Raw genomic sequence first — 22,987 nt, forward strand, 5'->3', positions numbered from 1 at the left:
CTGTTGGGCCCGTTTTAAATATCACCAAAAGTGAATAGCCCCAATTACGACAGGAAACACATTTCCCGACATTAAACAAGGAACAGAAACAGATTTGCTGTGTTTCAAAATGCACATAGTTCTATGGATGGGCTCACATGCTGTTCTTATTTGCAACCTTCTCTCCCTAAACAAACACACAGGAGCGCGAAGACACAAACACATTCTTCTTTCAGTGGGTGTAGAAGGATTCTTGGAAAATCCTGTCTCTGAGTTATCTTCAAAAATGGCTGAAACTTATTACCGTGACACTTTTTAACTTAAAAATCAAGATAAAGTAAAGGGGAAAGTCTAAAATAAAATAAAATACAATCACTATTTTACTTTTCTTGAGAGAAGGGAAAATATTTGCCAGGAAAAATACTTTAGAGAGACTGTAGTCCTCTTCAGACATTTAAAACTTTCACGTGAAATAGTAAAATAAAATTAAAAAATAAAAAATAAACCCTTGAGTTTATGTGTGGTTGACTGTGAGCTGCAAATCTCAGGAACACCGGAATGCATTTATAAACCCATCAGAAATATCACCCTCACTATTTGGCATTCAGTATTGATAAGAAATGTGTGGTCCTCCTTGGCCTCTGGTTTTTCAGGCAGGGTTATAACAGGCATTATCCGCTTCAGGGGTTTTATATGGGAAATCCCCTGGGTCCTTCCTAGTTATCCATGGCACTGTGGTGTGGTAGCCCAATGCGGGGTAGCTGGGGTTTCCTGCATTACTTGAAAGGTATGGTGCTTTCTGCAATGGAGAAAATAAATTTAAAAGCCATAGAATTCATCCAATTAAACTGCACTAATCCAGAATCTGTCTTCTCTTCTCTGAGAGCCTCTTCACTAGAGGATAAAATGAGCATTGATTTTTCAAGTACCTATGGATCACTTATTGCTAGTAAAGTCTTCTGGCTTAGGGCCTTAAGCCCTTTTCGATTCTCTCTGAGCTGCCCTGGAGAAATAAACCAACAAGTAAAAATCAAACATGTTCTATTTTGCAGCAGAAAAATGTGTCAGCCAAGGCATTTCTGGGATTCGTTGTGCATTAAATTGTGTGTGTGTGTGTGTGTGTGTGTGTGTGTGTGTGTGTGTGTGTGTTGGATCTTTCCTTTGGGAAGTGTAAAGTTTTGTTTATGTGGAACTTGCAGACTGAGAGGGGGATCCTGGCCACTGAGAGTCTCTACACTGCCTGGGAATCACTGCCTGAGGCTGAATGGGTCCCTTAGTGGATAACTCCAGAGCTGAACCCCTTGGGTTGAGCTTCTGAGCTGCTGTTGTTGATTGAGGATTGAAAAGTGTTTTCCAATTGCAAGTGCTCCTGCTGGGCATGGAAATGAGCTGACTAGACTTGTAAAGTCAATCCACTCCTGGTTCAAAGGCATTTTTTTCCCAAGTGCATTAGCCTGTAGCTCAGAGCAGGATGCAGCCAGGTATGGTTCCAACCGGGAGGCTGAGGTAGGATGCAGGGTGCCTGCAGCCTTGAGGCTCTGAAAGCTGAAATCACAGACTGTCATTGTGACTTCATGGCCAACCTTGAGTAAAAGCAGGTCTTCTGTGGGAGAAGTTGCTGGAGTCCAACCCCGGAAGTAGCAAGTGCCTCTCCCACAGCTGAGGGCCAGAACACCATGTTCTCCTGTGCTCTGGCTCTAGGCCACTCTTCTCTGGGCTCTTGAGAAGAGCTGCTGCAGGCATTTGCAGAGTGAATGAGCTCTGATTGAGACTTGACTTCAGAACTACTGGGCTGGCCTGGCCTCTTGACACAGCAACACACTGCTTCTTGCCTTCCAGGTAAATACCTCTGCCTTACTGACCATGTTATGGGTTTTAGTGGGACATCGGTACAGGGATTCTCCTCAGCCTCTGCCTCTCCCGTTAACTATCACTAACCAAGTCCCTAACATTAGGAAAGTCCAACTGATAATTGTCAGTTTCATCTTTCATTAACTGGGGGTTTTGTGACAGAGATCTTGCAATCACTACTTCTTGGGGGACTGGAAGTAGAATGTTAGTGCTCTTTAAAATTAATGAAGGCTAGACTTGTCCAGTCTGTTAAGAGCATGCTGTAATACCCAAAGAAGCCAGCAATAGTCCCTCTCCTAGGCAGCAATGCTGCCAGAAGGCTCCCAGGCCCAGGATACTATGCATTAGGGCTCACAGATCTTGTTTAGGGAGCTAGGGAGCAAGGGGAAGGGACGGGAGTGCCTCCTGGAAGGTGAGGACTGAAGCCAAGGTGGAAGTCACTGAGCTGAGTGGCAGGTGTCTAACACTGAAAAGAGGCCCTAGCCAAGGGCTCTAAGCAGTGGTAGTGTCTACCGAGGCTCTTCCCTAAGGAGCTCTAGATCACAGAGGCAGAAGGATTATTTGATCCTCTTTGCACTCATTTGATTTCAGGAGGAGGTCTGAAGTCCCAAAGCATGGGCATTGGGGTGAGAGAGGGAACATCAGAGTGTGCCAAAAAACATTGTTTTATTTTACTTATTCCTGATTTTTCCTACCAGAGCTTGAGTTCATATACTGCATTGTAACACAAACACACAAGCACACATACCACACACATACACATGCCTTCAAGCTAGAGAAGGAGACTACAGAAAGCACCTGGCCATAAAAGGCATGTCAAGGAGTTTGCTGTAGGGTGGTATGGTTGCTTTGCTTCAGTTCAGCAGACTTATCCCCATGAAGCCCTTATTGTTTTCTGTGATTTCTCTTTTGTGTTTTTTAAAATTTATCTTTATTTCTTAATTATTAAAACCTTCCTTTTTGCCCCTCAGAGCATTGATCAGGGTTTACTAACTACAAACATTTACTTCATGAAGGAGCAGTTTTTTGTCTAGTAATGTTAATGTGGGGACCCTGGGAAGGAAGTCAGTGTATGAAAGAAGGCATAGATTGGCTTCAAGCACAGGCAGTATAGGTGTTTGCCTATATTTGGTGTTTTGATAGACTTAGGGAAAATCCCTCAGCTTACTACCAAATATTTTTGACTGTCAGTACATCTGTGGTTGTTAGGTATTGAAAAGTCCTGATTAAATACAGATAATTATGAGAATATGGAAAGAAGCCTTTAGTACCTTATTCACATGCCATAGGAATGATGAGGTAGGGTGCCAAGTTAAGAAGAGGAAAATATATTGTAAATATCCAGGAGTAAGTAAATAGTGAAAAGATTAGCATGAGATTTGGTGGGCCCAATGGAGTTCAGGATGATTTCTTTCTTAACAGAAGGATCTGCTTCTGTTGGGCTCATGGCTGCTCAAATTAGGCAGAGCCAGACGATGGGTCACTGATCTGAGGACTGCATGGAGTCATTTGGTGAGAAAGCGTGTGTAGGGGAAGAGGGTGTAAAGCAAGCATTTTTCTGGTTTTAGGAAGATAAAATAATCCTTCATAAACAGTATTTTTTTCAATAATTCATTGATGCAATAAACTTGGCATATCTCCGTTCAAGTGATCTGAGCCAGTGATATTTTGCTATATGTCTGAATTATTTATTTTAAAATATCAAACTGGCACCTGCAGTCATTTTTCAAATCCTAGCCCACTTTCTTTGAGGCTGATTATAGCATATTTGGAGGTAACTCTGACTTTCATCCTCATTTTTAAAAAGGCAGCATGAGGCCAGGCGCGGTGGTTCAAGCCTGTAATCCCAGCACTTTGGGAGGCTGAGGCAGGCAGATCACCTGAGGTCAGGAGTTCAAGACCAGCCTGGCCAACATGGTGAAACCCCGTGTCTACTAAAAATACAAAAATTAGTTGGGTGTGGTTGAACACGCCTGTAATCCCAGGTACTCAGGAGGCTGAGGCAGGAGAATCACCTGAAGCTGGGAGGCAGAGGTTGCAGTGAGCCGAGATTGTGCCATTACACTCCAGCCTGGGCAACAGAGCGAGATTCTGTCTCAAAAAAAAAAAAGCATGAAAAAAAAAAAACAGACAGAGAAAAGGAAAGAGGAAAGATGGGGGAGGAGTAGGTAAAAGAAATGTATAAGGCATAATACCCAAGTTAAAATGACCTAACCTAAAAATGCACATACCACAAACTCTACCCAAGAAAAAATATTATGTCCAGCAATCCTGATTGAGCCTTCAGTTAATATATGACTGTGCAAGTGCCAATGGAACACCAGAGAGGTAACATAAAAAGGAGTGGGTTTGACACTAGTTTGGTGTTGTTTTGTGTGTGTGTGTGTATGTGTGTGTTTTCTTTAATTTTGTTCATTATGTTTTGTAGAGACAGGATCTTGCTATGTTGCCCAGGATGATCTCGAACTCCTGGATTCAAGCTATCCTTTTCCCTCAGCCTCGCAAAGCACTGAGATTACAAGTGTGAGCCCATATACCTGGCCTTAAGCTCAATGTTTTATTGGAGAGTGTTTGAGGACTAAAAGAAACAGGATGCATTTACAATTATTTATTATTTTCACTGCTCCAGGAAGTCAAAGGCAGCTGAAAGGTGACCATACAATGCCTCTTCTGGCAATTACTGGAATCACTTTAGGGTAGAATTACATTTGGACTTTCAAAAAGGTTTTTTCTTTTTCGTTTATTCATTTATCCTGCTCAAAATTAGCCACGTACAAAATTGTCCCCATAATTCTGCGGGCAAAATTCCTAGGAAATTTTTAAATATTCTATCGACCTTAAGTTATTAATTCAGTGAAGAAATAGGAAAAAGTAGTTTATGCCTTTGATATACTTCAGTTAGAATGAGAAATACAATGAACTGAAGCCTAATGTTGTAATTATTATCATAGGAAGGCCTTCACCATTTGATAGCAGTATGAACACATGATTAAATTCAACAGAATACATTTTCCTGTAGCTAAAGTTTTTGCAAGCATAAGCATTTCACTTTCAATCCTCCCCATGAGAAGAACACAGTGAACACAGATAAGAATTTGTATCTCTACTTTTTCTTCCCCTACTCTACCGAGGAGCAAGAGTAACAAAGTTTGACATGCATAACTCAATGACTAGATGAATAAAAGCACAGTCTTCTTGAGAGATTATATTGAATTAAGCTAACCACAAGTTGAGGGATTCAGTGTGAGAATTACTTTAATATTAATTAGGCCACATCCCTCAATTTCCTGGAGTGAGAACACAGCTACGAGTTAGGGTCTTGTCATTAACACATTTTATCTAATCATATAAGAACATACACTTACATTGCATTGGTAAATACCAAAGATATATTTCCAAGGATGAAATTGATAAAAACAGGTCATGTATTCTAGAAGACATGTTTCCTATGGATTTTTGAAATTCAAATGCAATCTTTTGGTTTAATTCACTAATTTTATTTATTAAGATAGTATTTGAATTTCTTAAAAAAAGGTGGCTTCCTTAAAGACTTTCAACCTTTTGAATCTGCTTTAGGATTTAGCCAAAAGTTGGGGGTTCCAATGTTGATCCCAAAGTTTTCCCCTTTGAGTGTTTTGCCTCAAAGAATTCACAGCTGTATAGTTGATAGAAAGATTAGCACATTCTTGAAATTAACTCCCATCATCTCTTTAATTTTGAAAACATCTGTGAGTGCTTACTATGTTCCAGGCTTTGTCCTAAGTGGTTTGCATGTTTTCTTCTCTTTTTACTAAACTCTCAGATATATAAACACACTTACAGAAACATACTCTATGATAAAAGTGTTAGAAATAATAGCTTTAAATGGTTAAAACAAAGAACTGAATGCAAAAAAAAGACTTGTGTAAGTCATTCAGATAGAAAGTAGAGTCAGAATTTGAATCAGGTCAGTCTGAATCTAAAGTCTGTCTTCTTACATGCTGTACTGCTTGAGCCTTATTCCTATTTATTATCATAGCCTGAAGAATTCGTGTAGAAAGTAAAATTTAGTCAATAGCATATAATTTTCCTATTCTCATAACCAGTAGTATTGAAAAAGGAGAAGAGGTAGGAAGAAAGAAAACTAGAAGAAGAAAGTGATCTTCCTAATTTTTATCAAGATGAGTGTATTTGTCAAGATTCTTTTGTCTACAAGTAATGGAAACCCAGCTGAAGCTCACTTAAGCAAACAAAGATAATTTATTTCTTCATGTCACTTAGCTAGTGCAGGCAAAGTTGAATTCAGGTACTCAAATGATGTTGTGGGGAAGCTGATTACATTTCCTGACTCTGCTTTCATTAAAGTGTTCATTAGAGTGTTCATTCTAAGGAGGTCTTTCCCAAGTAATGGCAAAAAAAAGGCCATGAGTAGCTTGTTTCAGATTCATGTTCTACAAGCTTGGAACTATGCCAAAATATCTTAATCATGGGGAGTGGGCAATTCAAAACCAACATTTTACTGTAAGGATTTTCCTATTATCAAACTTAAACAACATATTCTTCTTTCTATTGTGGGCACCTGTGGGTCTCAGAAACCTCCACATGTTTCGCTGCCCCTCCACTGTTGAAGAGTCTCTTACAAAGGTTTATGGGTGTTCATGGATGAAATATAAAGATGCCCCAAAGAGACTTCCAGGTGAGGAGAATGAATTGCTGGCATTAGTATATGCACCTCAGGCCCCCAGTACCTGACAGCCCAGTGCTTCAGCAGCTGACCAGACTGCAAAGCTAGCTATGAGATAATGCAATATTTTCCCCCTCAGATACAAGTTAACAGGAATTAACTGTATTTTAATCTAGTACATACAAGGGAGAGCTAAGCTACATATCTCCCAGTGATGTCAACAGATATATACAGAAATGGGAATGGAAAAAGTTCAGATTACAAAAATAAAAAAGTTCTGGAAGACTAAATTACATGCATGTAATAAATATTAAGAAAGAAGTTTCTTCTAAGAAAGAAACTTACACCCAAGATATGCTATTTTCTTGATTTCAAAATATCACATCATATGTTAGGTAGTCTAAAATACTAGCACAGACATTGCAACAAACATCTTTTGCCTTATTTTTACAAAAATCTATTTAAAAAAAAGATACCAAGCAAAGTTGTCCCTTTCTATACAAGGTAATGTCCTGCCTTTTAACAATAAATTGAGCTAAGGTTAAAGGCAAGAAAATGCCTGTATTACGAGATACTAACACACATATTACATGGTAAATTGCACTCTAAAATTAACAAATAAATTCGGCTTTTCTGTTTTTTAGTTGTGTATTTTAGCTAAGAGCATGCAATAAATAAAATATACATAGATAGATAGATAGATAGATAGATGAGATAGATAGATAGATAGATAGATAGATAGATAGATAGATAGATAGATTATAGATGTAGATAGATAGATAGATCTTCTGAGTAAGAGGAAGTGAACACTCTCCCCCCACTTTAATGGGTGCAAAAAGAAACAAATGCTCATAAGAGATGTGGCAAAGATCACATGCAGATGTGGCTGTTTTCCAGCCCAAGTTCCTTACACGAAATTGGCCTTGCCCTGTGAGGTTCACTTTGCCTGTCTAGGATAGGGATAACGTCTTTCTCAATTCTGCATGGTGAGCAGTGGCTAAATAATGATGGAGCCAAACCCTTCAGCAGCATTCAAGCTGTAACTAACTCTTTGCCATACTGAGATTTTTAGAATTTTTAAAGTCATACCCAGTTGCCTGAAGATCTCCTCCCTATGGCTGAATATCCCCCTACCACCACCACTACCACTGCCATCACAGTGGCAGGGCACATTTGTACCTAAGTAGCTGAAATTAAAAGGACACACAGGTCTTTTACTCTCAGATTCCAGTATTGGCATATTATAAGTTATTTCAAGTTGCATCTTATTTTAAATGAACTTGGATCAGCTTTAAATGCCCTTTTTACAAATGTGTCAGAGGAGAATCATATAATTTTTCTGGAAAAATGCAAATGCCATTAGTTAAGATGCAACCTGCAAAAGAATCCAGGGGCACTTGATTTCTTATTTCTGATGAAAAGTAGGAGACCAAATCATATCCACACAGGCAGACATCTCATATCTGCACACATAAACATGCTCTTTGGACGTCGTAGACAAGTCTCTTCCTGAAAAAAAAAAGAAACTTGTATATTCATTTTAAGCAAAAGTAAAATCCAGCCCAAGAATATATTCCAGGAGACACTGGAATCAATTACTTAATCTGACCACTTTGAGTTGTGCACATTCTTGGGAGCAAAGGCCCTTTTGTTGCCCTGCTGGTGGACCTGGAGTTTTTAGACTGTGTTTGCTGATTAAGTCCTGTGAGAAAAAACAAAGGCTATGTATAGGAATATTGGGCTCCAGCAGAGGCAGGGCTTGAAGATCCAAGTTTTCTCTGATGCTTGACAGTGGCATCTGGGAGACTCCTGCCTGGTCTCACCTCACTAACAGAAGAGAGAGGATAAACTGGCACAACTGCTGCTCACCTAGTTTGAGACTCCAACTGCAGAGCCAACTGGCCCCAAAAGCTTGTACTCCTTTCTGTTTCCCAGTGCTTTCACTGGAGAGCAAAAGACCCTGATACATCTCTCTGGATCTGCTTAAAGTGGTCCCTCGTGGGCAATTATTTCGCATGTCTTTGAGTTTTATAATTTAATGTAAAGCTGTAACCTGTGTCTCCCTTTTCTCCTCTCTCTACTTCCCTATCTGTAGCTTTTTTTCCAACAAGCTCCAAAACCCCCCTCCCTGTTAGACTCTGAAGTGTCACTCACCGTGTTTTTTATGCTTCCAATAGTTTCCAAAACAAACAGTGGAGGCAGTGACCGGCTGGGTATTCACTGGATGCAACAGTAACTCCCAATCCGAGCAACCTGAGCCGCCATTGGCGGCAGGTCTGCTCCCTAAAAGGCCAGCACTTGCCAATCTCTGCTCTGCCAGGTCCTGGAATCAGGGATTTGAGTACTAATGGTCTGCACATGTCCACTGGGAGGAAGGGAGACTAGACTTTGAAGGACATATACACTAGTTTGATCTTCCTCTCCTTTCATTTTGTCTATTCAAACAAAAAATATATATGTATATAAAAAAATTACACACACACACACACACACACACACACACAATTATTTTCTTTGAATACAGATCCAGAAATTGTTTTTCAGATTTGGGTTTTGGGTTTGGGGTTTAGTTTTGTTTTGTTTTTCCCGCTTTCCCTCCTTCCTTCACCCTCTGTGCCCTCCGCCTGTGTCTCCCCCTCCCTCCCTAACCCAGTTCAGGTTGAAACTTTGCTGCAAAGAATCCCTTCACCCCCTCCAGGGATGGCTCTGAGCTCTCGGGCGCGTGCCTTCTCCGTGGAAGCCTTGGTGGGGAGACCCAGCAAAAGAAAACTCCAAGACCCAATACAGGAGGAGCAGCCTGAGCTGCAGGAGAAAAAGGGCGGAGAGGAAGAGGAGGAGAGAAGGAGCAGCGCTGCAGGGAAGAGCGAGCCGCTTGGTAAGTACTCCCATGGCCCTGAGCCCGTTGCCTGAGCTTACTGGTTCCGCATCTCTCCGCCTGGCTCGCGTCCCGACGCAGCCAGACAGCCACGTTAGGAGCCGCGGGACACCTCGACCACCTGGTGAAGGGGAAGTTTCAGCGCCTCCGAATCCATCCCGGAGTACAGCAGTTTCTTTGCGGTAAAGGGGAGGGTCCCTACATAATTGTGAAGTGAGTCTCTCCTACATCCTCCTCCTACCTTCGCGGAAAGCTCTCAGAGCCAGCGGGTGGCTGTTGTATCCTGGGATGGGAAGCAGGGCGAGTTCCCAAATCCCGAGGGCATCCAGTCTCGGTTATCAACGTCTCCAGGGGAGTGAGGATTGGCAAATCTAAAGAAAAAAAAAAAAAAAAAAAAAAAAAAAAGCGGGCGGGGGCGGGGGGGAGGTGTCGGGTGTGTCGCACCTTTCGCGGCCCCTCTCTCTCCATTAAGCGGCCACAGAGGGTGTTATGCGGAGCTTGGGAAATCTGCCGCCAAAGTTCCTAGGGAAGGGACAAGGCCTGTCTGCTCCAAGATAGGCACCAGCGAGAAGTGGGCATGTGAACTGTGACGCTCTCTCAAACCCTGAGCGCGTTTGTGTCCGGCAGAAAAACAACCTAAGACAGAGCCCTCAACATCTGCTTCCTCTGGCTGCGGCAGCGACAGCGGCGACGGCAACAGCTCTGAAAGTCTGGAAGAGAAAGATATTCAAATGGAGCTTCAAGGAGCTGAACTGTGGAAGAGATTCCATGACATCGGGACTGAGATGATCATTACTAAAGCGGGCAGGTTCGGTTCTGCCCAAGCTGTTCACAAGGGTCACACACATTAGGCACTTAATTTACCGCTCTGGTAAGATGAGGAGTCTCCAGTTTTATGCTCTGGTACTCCTCTGTCCCTTTTCCCCAACTCCCTGACATACAGTAGAAAGCCATAACCCCTCAATTGTTAGGGCTCGGACTTACCTGGCCCCATGTAAGTGGCTCATTCTTCCTTTCCTGTACACTGTGACTCCAGTAACTCACTTCCCCGTCTCCTGCCTGTGTAGTATAAGACAAAAATCAGACTTTGGTCTTAGACTGTGGCCAGACCTCTCAGTTAAGGCCTCTAAGATAACCATGGACAATATCCCATGTCACAGTTCCTCACGCCCGCCACACCTGGCCCAGGTTATTTTGAGGTGAGCCATTCCCATAGCCACCTTCTGGCATGGGACAGCCACTTCACTGCAGCTGGTTATTTTGTGAGTCTTACTAATTTCAGCCTTCCACAAATCTGCCTCACAGAAAGTACCCTTGAAAAGGAGGTTGGGACACAGCTTTTTCTCTCATACTTTCTCTTCTATAGCTTTTTATTATGGTTGGGGAGGGACATGAACAAAGCCTTGTGGTAATAATATTCTGCTCCACTTAGACATTCCATACTTGTTCGGTCAAGTATACAACCAACAATCTTTCCTCATGTAGCAAATGCTATTCCTTGCTATTTTGAAAAGGGAAGGGTATTGTGAGTCCCTTCACTTTTTACTGGAGTCAGCATTTGTCCAGAACCGCTCCCTCTTCCAAACATTTCTAAAAGCTCTTGGGTCATTCCTTATTTTCTTTCTTACAGGCGGATGTTCCCCTCTGTTCGGGTCAAGGTGAAAGGGTTGGATCCAGGGAAGCAATACCATGTGGCCATCGATGTGGTGCCGGTGGATTCCAAACGCTATAGGTAATGGGCCCCATAGGATGGTACTCCATGCCCAGGCTAGGGCCAGGGATTTGGACCTTCAGACCTGAAACCTGACAGCATGACTTTGAAAACTCTAGCATGGGGGGTGGGGGTGGGGGATTGCTCTGCTGTGGGCTTTGGGAGTTGAATTTTCTTATTCAAATTGGGGCTCCCAGTGAAAGAAAAGAAGCCTTCTTCCTCTCTCTGCCCCCATCCCCTCTTGGAATGCAGTGAATTCAGGGCACTAATTAGAGCTTCAAATGTACCCCAAGCCTCTCCCTACCCACTGCTCTGGCCTTGGTTGTGTAAACTGCAGAGGATGTGGGCTCTGGTGGTCAGAAGGGAAGCGGGTTGAAGGAATTGTGGGAGAAATCCCCAGGCTCTATGGGAGCCTGGGCTTCTGGGGACATGCTGGGCTCTGAGCTGTGCTGCTTTGGCAGCAGGAGGCCAGAAGGATGACCAATTTGCCACTCAAGGTCAGTCAAGTGTTCCTGTGTCTAGGCCTGTCTTTTCGTCCATCTTTAACCTTTCCCCTGAAGTAATGTCTGCGTCTTAGAGGGTACAAGTATCATTTTCCCTTTATTTAAGCCCTCAACCTACAGCAGGCTGAAAGTGGCCCAATTGTTCTAAAGCCAAAAAGCCCTTCTGGGATACACCCGAGACACACCAGCTTGCCAACACTTTGACTCAGGGGCTTGGGGTCCAGTTCAGGGTTGGAGAGGTTGGGGAGGTGACAGCTGTTTACACTATGGCTGTGAGCATTTGACCCAGAGGTGGGTCCCTGGTCCTCCAAGGAGACAGCCCACCTCAAAACCAGAGCTAGCTTTGAAAGCAAGGAGAAAGCTCAGCTCAGAGGACTGCTGGGGCTGCAGTATGGAAACAGCAGAAAAAGCTGTTTGCTTCTCAAATTGCAGCTGGTTGGGAATAGGAGCAAAACTGGGAAGTTGAGATTGGAAATAGTGTGAAAATCGGCCAGGGGCTGTGCAGGGCTGTGTTCCTAAGAGTTTTCTTGATGTGAAGCCTTATTGACAAAAGGGCTTCCACAAGGACTGGTGACAGTGGGCTAGACAGACATCCTTGTCAGCCCTCCACTTCTCTCCAGACTCTACACACCCAAAGCTAGTGGATTTTTTCCATTGTCTCTGTGAGATAAAATTTGTTAGATCAATTTCTGTAGTGGTTTCTGTGAGAAAATACAAACCAGACTTAGAAATCTCATGACATTTTACTTGCCCTGCACTTCATTGCATTTTGATGACATATGCTTATTTACAGTTTATTTTTTGCCCCTGAATGCTTGTTAGAAATTAAGTTGAATTTTCTCCTTACTTGCCCTTGGGATCACTGGGCTAATCTGGAGCGAAGTCCTCAGGAACAGAACACAACAGCTCCCAGCTTTGGCCTGCTGCACCTAATGCCACAGCATGTGTTTTTTCAGGTACGTGTATCACAGCTCACAGTGGATGGTAGCCGGGAATACGGACCATTTGTGCATCATTCCTAGATTCTATGTTCACCCGGACTCACCCTGCTCGGGAGAGACCTGGATGCGGCAGATCATCAGCTTTGATCGCATGAAACTCACCAACAATGAGATGGATGACAAAGGCCACGTACGTGAGCACAATCCTTTACCCCCAGGAGGGAGGTGCCAAGGCTCCTGCCCACTGGTCACCCTGGAGAGGCCAGGGAGGCTTTTCGCAGATGCACATGTTGTGTTTTTTTAGGAACTGTCCAAGCCCTGCACCTGTAAGTAAAGTAGCTAACCTAGGGCTCCTGAAATGTTTGTTTGGCATCTGAGAGTGCTGGCGACTGGGGATGGTGAATATAGGGAGTTTGAGGACAGAAGGAGACCTGTTTAAGCCAGAATGCCTGGTCTGGGAGAGTAGGAGGGAACCATTCAGGGAGTTCTCAGACACCTTAGCCTCCTGGGCAATCACTGTGATCTCTGATTGCCTTCCTATAGTCCACGCAGTTGGATGGGCACCCATTGTATGGTATGGTGTGATGGAAGGATACAAGTTGGGGAATCTCAGACTGCATCCTGGAAATCTCCCCAACAACCTACCCATATAGGTCCTATTGATCTTGCACGTTCTCACTAGGTGCACCCCTGCTTCTGCCCTCCCCAGTCTGGCACTGTGCCAGCTACAAAAGGAAAGCGGGAAGCTCCCAAGATTAGGAGGTAGGGTATGTCAGGTTACCCACCATGTCCAAGCCCATCAGTTACTGCCATGGAAACTTGTAGCAGGCTAGCAGATCCCAGTGCCACTTCTACACCAGATGGTCGCCAATGTTTAAAGCAGGAAAAGGCCCCAATCTGGAAATGGAATCATTGCTGACTGGTGCCGCTGAGGTGCCTTTCTCTGGAAATGTTTTTAGCTCGGAGCGCCTCTGTTGGAGGCCAAATGGCACAACAAAGTACTTACCTAAGCCTCATCATTGCCTTTTTGTGTGCACATGGTGGAGGTGGTCGGGAGAGGGAACTAGGGTTTGGGACTGAAGCCAGTTTTTCTAACAGCATTGATCATTTCTCCTCCAGATCATTCTGCAATCCATGCATAAGTACAAACCCCGCGTGCACGTGATAGAGCAAGGCAGCAGTGTTGACCTGTCCCAGATTCAGTCCTTGCCCACTGAAGGGGTTAAAACATTCTCCTTTAAAGAAACTGAGTTCACCACAGTAACAGCTTACCAAAACCAACAGGTAAAGCTGGTCATGTCTCAGGCAAATGGAAATGGCTTCAGAGGGACCTTGGGATAGAGGCATAGAGGCTAACTGCAATCAATTGCATTTTCCACAATTCTAAATAAAAATCATAGTTTTATTGTATTGTCATCCATGGAAGTTTGATAATGAATTGTGTAAATCTTATGGGAGAAGGAACTCCAGAAGGTAATTTATAAAAGTAATGATTTATAAATAGGAGCTAACCATTCTAAATATGACTTGTAATATGGTTACATTTATTTAAATTGTCATATTACGTGTTGCAACATCTTTTCTGGTGGTTGTAACCACTATAAGCAATGGCAACAGTGTTCTTACTGAAAACAATGACTTTATCTTTCTCTTTCTATTGAATCCATAGATTACGAAACTAAAAATAGAAAGAAATCCTTTTGCTAAAGGGTTTAGAGATACTGGAAGAAACAGGTAAGCAGCATAGCAATGACATTGAATATTGATGTAGCTAGCTATTTTCACAAGTTGTTTTTTTTTTTTTTCTGAGATGGAGTCTCACTCTGTTGCCCAGGCTGGAGTGCAATGGCGCGATCTCAGCTCACTGCAACCTCCATCTCCCTGGTTCAAGCGATTCTCCTGCCTCAGCCTCCCAAGTAGCTAGGATTACAGGCATGTGCCAAATGGCCTGGCTAATTTTTGTATTTTTAGTAGAGACGGGGTTTCACCATGTTGGTCAGGCTGGTCCTGAACTCCTGACCTTGTGATCTGCCCACCTCAGCCTCCCAAAGTGCTGGGATTACAGGCGTGAGCCACCGTGCCTGGTCCCCCACAAGTTTTAAGGATAAGAAAACTGACTCAGAGACTCAAAAGCTCTAAGTTTTGTAATTAGTAGGTGGTAGGAAAGGAACCCAGATGTTTTGTGTTGAAAACATTACTTCCTCCCACTCCTTTGCTACTCACTATTAAGATCTTGCTTATTTTAGAATTCTAGATTTGACTGAATTTTATTCAGAAGTCTAGCTATATAAAAGAGAAATATTTAAAATAGTTACATCTGAAAGATATAGCAAAATAACCCAAAATCATTATTTTCAGAAATTGCATTCTGGGGACGCTGAAAGTTGACTCTCTTTTTTAGGGGTGTATTGGATGGGCTTTTAGAGACCTACCCATGGAGGCCTTCTTTCACTCTCGATTTTAAAACCTTTGGCGCAGACACACAAAGTAAGAAAACTTGGAACGTTTGTTTTATTTTTACATATTAATTAAATAACAACATCCAGAACCCTTGTACCAAATACTACACAAGAGGATATGTACATGCAAGAAAATGTGTACTTATAGATAACTGGGTGTACATTTGCCTGAATGACGAGGTAAGAGGCATAAAGGGAGAGAAGCTGGCATGAAGGAAGAGAACAGAAATGTGGTAATTGTAGACTTATTGACGTATGTTAATAAGTTATCTTACACCCTGTGATTTTCAGATTTCATCTGGATTCTTCAGCCTCTCACTGTTTCACATTCTTTAGGATATGCCTGTGGTGCATTTGTAGCCTGATTTGCAAATATGTTACTATTGAAATGAATAGCTTATCTTTTATGAGGACCTTTCAGTACATGTTAAAATGACTTTCATTAAATTCATCACTTAGCTCTAATTTTCCTCTTTTTTGTTCATGGGGAAAGTAAATGTTAAAAATAATACTAAGTCTTCACAATTTAATTGCCACAAGCATTTAAAAATATTTGCAAGATATTTATTCTCAGATGGTACATTACATGACAAAATAATAATAATTAAATAATGCAGGCTTTCTGGTGGAAGAATACCTTAATTTGCTCTGATAGTTAATAATAAATAGAATAATTTTTATTTGAAAATGAAATGGATTTTTTTTATCCCTTTGTCTTTACTCCATCAAAGTTGCTTGTCTTTGACCATTAATTCAAGGTTACAATTGCCAAGCAAAATCAACATTATAGTTACGTTGAGTTTTACATGATGCCATAACAACTAACTGAAAAGGAAAGAAGTGAAGTCTAATCATTTGGTGAAATATTTCACTGGAATGGCTGTCTTGATGTGGTTTAGGGAATTGCATGAAAAAAAAAATTTTACAGTGTCGATTTAACTAATAGCATCTAGAAAGCATACTTTTAAAATATCCAAGTCAAAACAAATGTGCACGAATAAAGAAAAAGTTAAAGATGATCATGAAATGATAATTTAAAGTACACAGTTTTCTTAATTATTTAACATATCCAAAATGCTCTCAAATTGCAAATAAATGAGTTACTAGTTTCTTAAATAACTTTTAAATGCTTTATTATAAAAGATATTTGCCATCTTGTTGATGAAGGTTTAGGATATGTCTACATACACAAAATAGTTAAGAAAACAGCAACACTAAAAAAAGAAACAACTTGGTCAAATCCAGCCAATAACCAATTGTTTGAATTCAGACATTTACAAAAATAAGGTTTAGAGTTTAGCGTTTCCTGGACCTTATAATTATCCCTAGTTTTAGTAGATGCTAGGCAAACATAAAAGATCAGCAAACATCATTGATATGAATACTTACATTCATCTTTATGTTTCTTAACTTACAAAATTGTTTCCACCTCTTAAGATATAATGCAGTATGGAAATTGCCCCATTCATTGTTTTTGTATAAGAAAATAAGCTAAGGCTTTTAAATATATTGCTTTCATTTATACAAGACTATTTTCATGTTCACTAATTTTTTAAATCAGTGGTCAGAGGAATTTTTTAAATCAATGTACCTTTGGTCAGAGGAATTTTTAAAATCAGTGTACCTTTGGTCAGAGGAATTTAAAAAATCAATGTACATGAAATCTATACATTCTATCTATAAATTAAATCTATATAATCCCAAACAACCAATCAATTTGTGCATCTTAACTACTTATTTTAGTAACTTTTTAGGGTTTTAAAATAATAAAACTAGTTTGTGTTTGTAAGATATAATTGACGCTGAGTCATAATTGGACTTCTTTGTGATTCTTTGTACAAATGTGGTTCAAGTGCCTAGCACAATATTTGAGCAAATGAATGCTTAATACATGATACATGGTAGTAGTGCTAAAAGTAATAGTGGTAGTAGTATAGATCAGTGGTCCCCAACCTGTTTGGTACCAGAGGCCAGTTTTGTGAAAGACAATTTTTCCACGAATGGTGGGGGTTGGGAGGGAATGGTTTCAGGATGAAACTCTTCCACCTCAGATCATCAGGCATTAGATTATCATTAAAGGGCACTCAACTTAGATCCCTCACATGCACAGTTCACAATAGAGTGTGCGCTCCTATGAGAATCTAATGCTGCTGCTGATCTGAAAGGAGGCAGAGCTCAGGCAGTGAGGTAATGCTCACTGGCCTGCTGATCACCTCCTGCTGTCCAGCCTGATTCATAACAGGCCACAGACCTGTACCAGTGGGTAGCCCAGGCGTTAGCGATACCTGGTACAGATACTATATTCAACTTTAGTCAGAGGAATGAGCAGGTCCTGTCTCAAAGAAGCTAAAAGAACTGTGAACTCACAAGGAAAATTAATCTAAGGATGAAGCAGGGATAGTGATGGATATGATTACTAATATAGCAAGAACATCAAATGTCAAGTTCATTATTCATTGACTGAATTGTCATTCACAGGTGGAAGCAGTGGCTCATCTCCAGTGACCTCTAGTGGAGGGGCCCCCTCTCCTTTGAACTCCTTACTTTCTCTACCTTGCTTTTCACCTATGTTTCATTTACCTACAAGCTCCCTTGGAATGCCCTGTCCAGAGGCATACCTGCCCAATGTCAACCTGCCTCTATGCTACAAGATTTGTCCAACTAATTTTTGGAAACAGCAACCTCTTGTTTTACCGGCTCCTGAAAGACTGGCAAGCAGCAACAGTTCTCAGTCTTTAGCCCCACTCATGATGGAAGTGCCTATGTTATCTTCCCTGGGGGTCACCAATTCAAAAAGTGGGTCATCTGAAGACTCCAGTGATCAGTATCTACAAGCACCTAATTCTACCAATCAAATGTTATGTGGATTACAGTCACCTGGAAATATTTTTCTGCCAAACTCCATCACCCAAGAAGCACTTAGTTGCTCCTTTCATCCTTCCTATGACTTTTATAGGTACAATTTCTCTATGCCATCTAGACTGATAAGTGGTTCCAACCATCTTAAAGTGAATGACGACAGTCAAGTTTCTTTTGGAGAAGGCAAATGTAATCATGTTCATTGGTATCCAGCAATTAACCATTACCTTTAGTAAGACAATAGCATTTCTAAAACAATTACATGTAAACAAATATTTTCTTTATTTGTAGCCAAAGAAATTTCAACAGTTATTGGGCTTAAAAAGCATCATTACGATACAGTATTTCTTTGTTATGCATTTAAAGATTTAAAGTGCCTTATCAAATAATATTCATGAAGAAGTTGTTTATAATGTCAAATGAAACCTATAGGAATCTCTGATTACAGTGGCCTTGAGCTTCAAAATGAGATGTGCAACAAATATTATTTGATGATACTCCACCAGTGAAAACTGATGCTAAGTGATGGGATTTTCAATTATAGTGAAGCTAGTTCACCACGATAACTGCATTTTACACATTGACAATGACAAAAAGAAGATGGATGTAATTCTCATGAAAGCGGTGAAGCAATTTCAGTTTTAACGATGAAGATTGGCTTTCGTGTAATTATATAGTAGTTGTAGAAGAAAATTTAATTATTTGTTTGCCTTATGCCTTATACTTTGCTGTTGAAGAAACTACTAATCTCAATTTAAGATACAAATAAGGACACAAACTTTCAAGTATTATATTTTATTTATCTTTGTAGCCTAAAGACCATTTAATCTTGAAGGAACACAAAGATCAAATGAAAACTAAAATACTCTAAATAAATTTGCTTTTATTTTCTTTTATTTTTGGATAATTCCTAGATAAAACTTGTTCACTTATTCCTTTAACACCTCTGGTATTTTATACACTGTTAGAAAAATACATATTATTATAGTTTTCTAAGAAGATAAAGACATTATGATTATAAGAGGGTGAATACATTTGAATCCATAAATATGAAAATATCATTATTCTGGTATGATTTAACTCCACTCTTGTGTGTCAATCACAGTGAATTAAACTAGACAAAAGTAGTTTATTTAAGTTTATGAAGTCGAAAAGTTTCCTTTCACCAGGCCCTAAATTTCTGAAAATAATTATGAGGTATAACCTATATACAGCCTGTATATCTTTAAGATGAATCAGATTTTGAGTTTTATGCTAGTAACTCTAGACATTTTATTAAGCCAAGCCCTTTAAATTCACAGTGGAATGACTTGACTTTTGACAAACTAAGCAAACTGCTAAACTGATTTTTCTGATTTTTCCAACACATATAAAGAAGAGCATATTAATTATTTATTTTGCTCAAAATGATTACTTCATCTCAAATATGCCTTATAAATGTGCCTTCCTATATATGTATTAAAATTATCCCCACTCCTGGGAGTAGGGATAGGATGCCACATGATTGCATTCAAATTAAGTATTCTAGTCAAGATGAAGTATTATTTGTGATCTAATGTAATTAGATACTGTTGCAAAAGTCTTTAAGGAATAAAGTGTATACTACCCAGGTTTATTAAACAATAAATTAAAATAAGAAAAGACATTTTATTTTTGTCTACTCCAAAACAGGAAAGCTAAAGGCTAACTTTAATTAGTAAAATGGATTGTTACTTTTTAAGCAGAAACCCTTATATCAGATTATAAATGAAACATTTGGAGGTCTACATGGGAGAACCTCAGTAATTGGCAAGAGAAAGTATTTAACGGAAAAATCAAAGAGATATCTGGGTTACTTTTTAGTGACTATTTAAAAGAAGGGATTAATTTTGGAGCTTCTCCAGAATACATATACCCTATGCTGTATATTTCAGATAATATGACTATATATTACCCATATAAAACTAGTAATATGTAATTACATTGGTAATGGTGATTAACATAAAGGGGAAAACGTTTAAATACAAGAAGGTAAACATTTATGTTAAGCTACATTAAATAATATTCATAAATTGTCATTTTGCACTTTTAATTGAAGAAGTAAACAAGGGAAAGTCTTCATAGATAATTAGACTTGGAAAAACCTCAAGAGATTCAGTAAGCAGTCCCCTGCTTCTGAGTAAGTGACTCATTTGCAGAAATCTTCTAACAGCTCTAATTAATGCACAGTAAATATTTAGTGCCTTCAACCGTTTTTTGTTTAATAAATTCTTACTCCTCAACGGATGGTGCAAAATTCGAGTAACTGGGTAAATTGATGCTATGGTTATGAAATGAAAAACAAAATAATGTGTAATTCTATCACTTTCACCTGCATCAACTAAAAGTTAGACTTGCTTTAGAAATCTACAAAAATACAAAGCCACTCTTGTTGGACTAAGTGTGAAATAACTGATAAAAGTGGCCAAATGATACTTAACAGACCCACAAATCTAACAATTAAAACCTCTATTTCCATCTGATTTGACCATACATATATGGGCACCACTTCTTTTTATATTCCTCCTTAATTCAGCTCACTAAATTTATAAAATCTGATTCTTAACCTGACCTGGTTATATGACTTACCGCAAATAAATATAGGGAAAGTAAGCATTTCATTAACTCTGTGAAATTCGTATGTTGAGTCAGAAAATAAATGAATGGTACTTTACCTTTGTACAGTCCTCAGTGAAGCTCAGACCTGTAGTCAGATTCTCTGGTCGGGAAGGTATTATTTTGTGGAACAATCAGTCAAGCTGAAATCGAGGACCTAAAGTATTAGCCTGGTTACAAAACACAAATCTAAGTAGAAAAATTCTCTATTCATTACACTTTAAAGACCAATATATAGCTTTAGGTAATATAATTTAGACATCAAACTCTAATACTATTATTTCTTTTCACCCACAGGGGGGTTAAGCCCTCTGGAAATTACATTTTAAAGTATCGTATATAACCTTATGTTACATAACTTTAGAGCCTTCAAACTCACGTATATCATTGCTCCTATTCATTGTGCTTGAAAATGAGGAGGTTTATTTTCCTAAATTTATTAAGATACATATTTATGATATTTCACTGCTATTAAACATAGGTTCTACACATACTCTGGGAATGGACAAGACTTCATTCTTTTGTGAGGTTGAAGATGTCTGTGGGATGAAAAGAGATGAACAATTAAATCAGCAAGTGATGATTCAGTGAACCATTCCATTATGGAAGACTTCCCTTTTATTCCCTAATCATTTTTTTATTATGCACCCCAGGGATAAGCCGTGACTCACATAAACCAGGTAATACATATATTCTAAGTATTACTGGTGTAATGCTGAACAAGAACATGACTGAAATAAATATTTTGTATAAGTATTTAAAATATATTTTACAAAAAAATAAAAAATATATTTTACAAAGGTCTGCAAACATGCTAATGACAAAATTTAGATGCTTTAAGATAATCAAATTATATGTATACAGTAGGGTAGTAGGCGGTCATTATTTCTTTACTAAATCTCACCAACAAATCTTTTCCTTATCTGAATATGCAGTTTGATAAATTCCAGATGTCACACTGTAACGTGTGTGTATATACACACACACACGTAGAATCAGTGGTGTTTTAGTTTTGTTTTGTTATTAAATAATTTACAGTGTTCTGCTTTTTCTCCCACCCCTCCCTAATAAGAGATGCTACAAAGAACACCTAGTCGTTACATACTTATACTATTAGTTATAGATAGTTTTGGGGAAAGGCAAATTTAAACACACTTAGAAATGTCCAACTGCATATACTATACTTTGTGAATTGAATTGACAGAGTGAAAGTATAATATTTTTACTCAGATTTGGAGATTTGTTGCATTTGTGCTGGAAAATTTTTAATTAGTCAAAGTAACCATAATATTGTGTTATAAAGCAACAGTTTACCAATTGACTTCACTAGAATTTAACATGTTTATTGGAGCAGTTTAAAACCAACCAAATACATAGCTTAGGCAGTTGCTTTGATATAAATGCCTTAGTATACATTTAATCTTCTTAAGTTTGGCCTGCAATTAAATGATAATTTGTATTAAAACTGTGCAAATAAGCATGGGTTGGTTGACAACATAAAACAGAACAAATAGATACACAGAACACTGGAAACATAATTCAGTATTAAAACTATTTACATGTGTGGTGCTGGCCAACTTTTGACATGCTGTTTCAATAAAATACTGAGAGGAAAAAGACTAGAATAATTTCCTTTCGAAGTTTCAAATGTTCATGTTTACAAATTTGTACTGCACATTGATATGTATACATACATTATAGTCAGCAGATGTACAAAAATAGTTACAGGATCTTTCTACTTAGCTGAAAGGTATCTACATGTCTATTGGCTTTGTCTTTTAAACTGCCTGAGAGTCACAAATTTTAAAGTTAAATAGAATAGAAAATTTTGAAATTATAGTACTTTTTGATCAAGTTATTATATTTTAATTGTTGTTAAAGGTGGCAGAATTTTGATTTTGGATTGAAGATCACATACTTATGCACATGATAAAGTATAACGTAGTATCTTGGTTGTAGAGAATGGTATAAATAGTTGAAATTTTTACTAGAACTGAAAAGTAATAAAATCATGAGTTTACAATGATTGAAAGTTAATGTATTTAAAGACTTTTTATTGAATACATAATTCAGTCATCTTTCATTTTTATGGTCATTTTTTAGAACATGTTGATGTTTTAGAACTTTACAATTATTCAATTTTGCTTGAAATTTCGTTTTCACCATTTCCTTTGTGACATAAAGATTTTGTGACCTTTCTACCAATTACACTGTCTAATCATACTGATTTTCTTCTTTATTGATAATTGTAAATTATAGAAAAAAATTACTTAATAAAAACACCAACAAATAGATTACTTTTTGGAAGAGTCATTGGTTTCTCAGTAAGACCCAAGTTGAAGTAGAAAAGTTACTCACTGCTGTACCCATGCTAACATTGTATTTGGTTTTCTTTAAAGGGAACCCATACACAAGCCAAACAGTGTTTGTTACATTAATAGCTATGTTTTGCAAAATTCAGATTGGATCCTCTTCAAATCATGAGAAAGAACTGTTTAGCAAAAGTATAACG

General features: G+C 39.1%; 1 protein-coding gene across 2 annotated transcripts; it reads left to right on the top strand.

The window, feature by feature from the left end:
* Positions 1 to 1,586: 1,586 nt before the first annotated feature.
* On the top strand, positions 1,587 to 22,750 carry TBX22 (T-box transcription factor 22). Of its 2 annotated transcripts, XM_054544771.1 has the most exons (10): positions 1,702 to 1,818; positions 9,147 to 9,368; positions 9,996 to 10,176; positions 10,999 to 11,100; positions 12,539 to 12,713; positions 13,643 to 13,807; positions 14,193 to 14,257; positions 14,925 to 15,010; positions 17,461 to 17,938; positions 20,957 to 22,750. In XM_054544771.1, the coding sequence occupies exons 2-10, from the start codon at positions 9,194 to 9,196 to the stop codon at positions 21,000 to 21,002; spliced, it is 1,473 nt and encodes a 490-aa protein (XP_054400746.1). In that variant the 5' UTR covers positions 1,702 to 1,818; positions 9,147 to 9,193; the 3' UTR covers positions 21,003 to 22,750. The 2 variants fall into 2 exon arrangements, with proteins under 2 accessions (XP_002831891.1, XP_054400746.1); XM_002831845.2 differs by lacking the exon at positions 20,957 to 22,750 and having other exon boundaries at positions 1,587 to 1,818; positions 9,192 to 9,368; positions 17,461 to 18,732.
* The last annotated feature ends 237 nt before the right edge of the window (positions 22,751 to 22,987 follow it).

Source organism: Pongo abelii, chromosome X (genome assembly GCF_028885655.2).
Source record: "Pongo abelii isolate AG06213 chromosome X, NHGRI_mPonAbe1-v2.0_pri, whole genome shotgun sequence".
Lineage (NCBI taxonomy): Eukaryota > Metazoa > Chordata > Mammalia > Primates > Hominidae > Pongo > Pongo abelii.

Coding starts and splice junctions, on each gene's coding strand:
- TBX22 (XM_002831845.2), top strand. CDS start 9,194: ATGGCTCTGAGCTCTCGGGCGCGTGCCTTCTCCGTGGAAGCCTTGGTG. Junction 13,808..14,192: donor CAGCTTACCAAAACCAACAG/GTAAAGCTGGTC, acceptor TTGAATCCATAG/ATTACGAAACTAAAAATAGA. Junction 15,011..17,460: donor CTTTGGCGCAGACACACAAA/GTAAGAAAACTT, acceptor TGTCATTCACAG/GTGGAAGCAGTGGCTCATCT.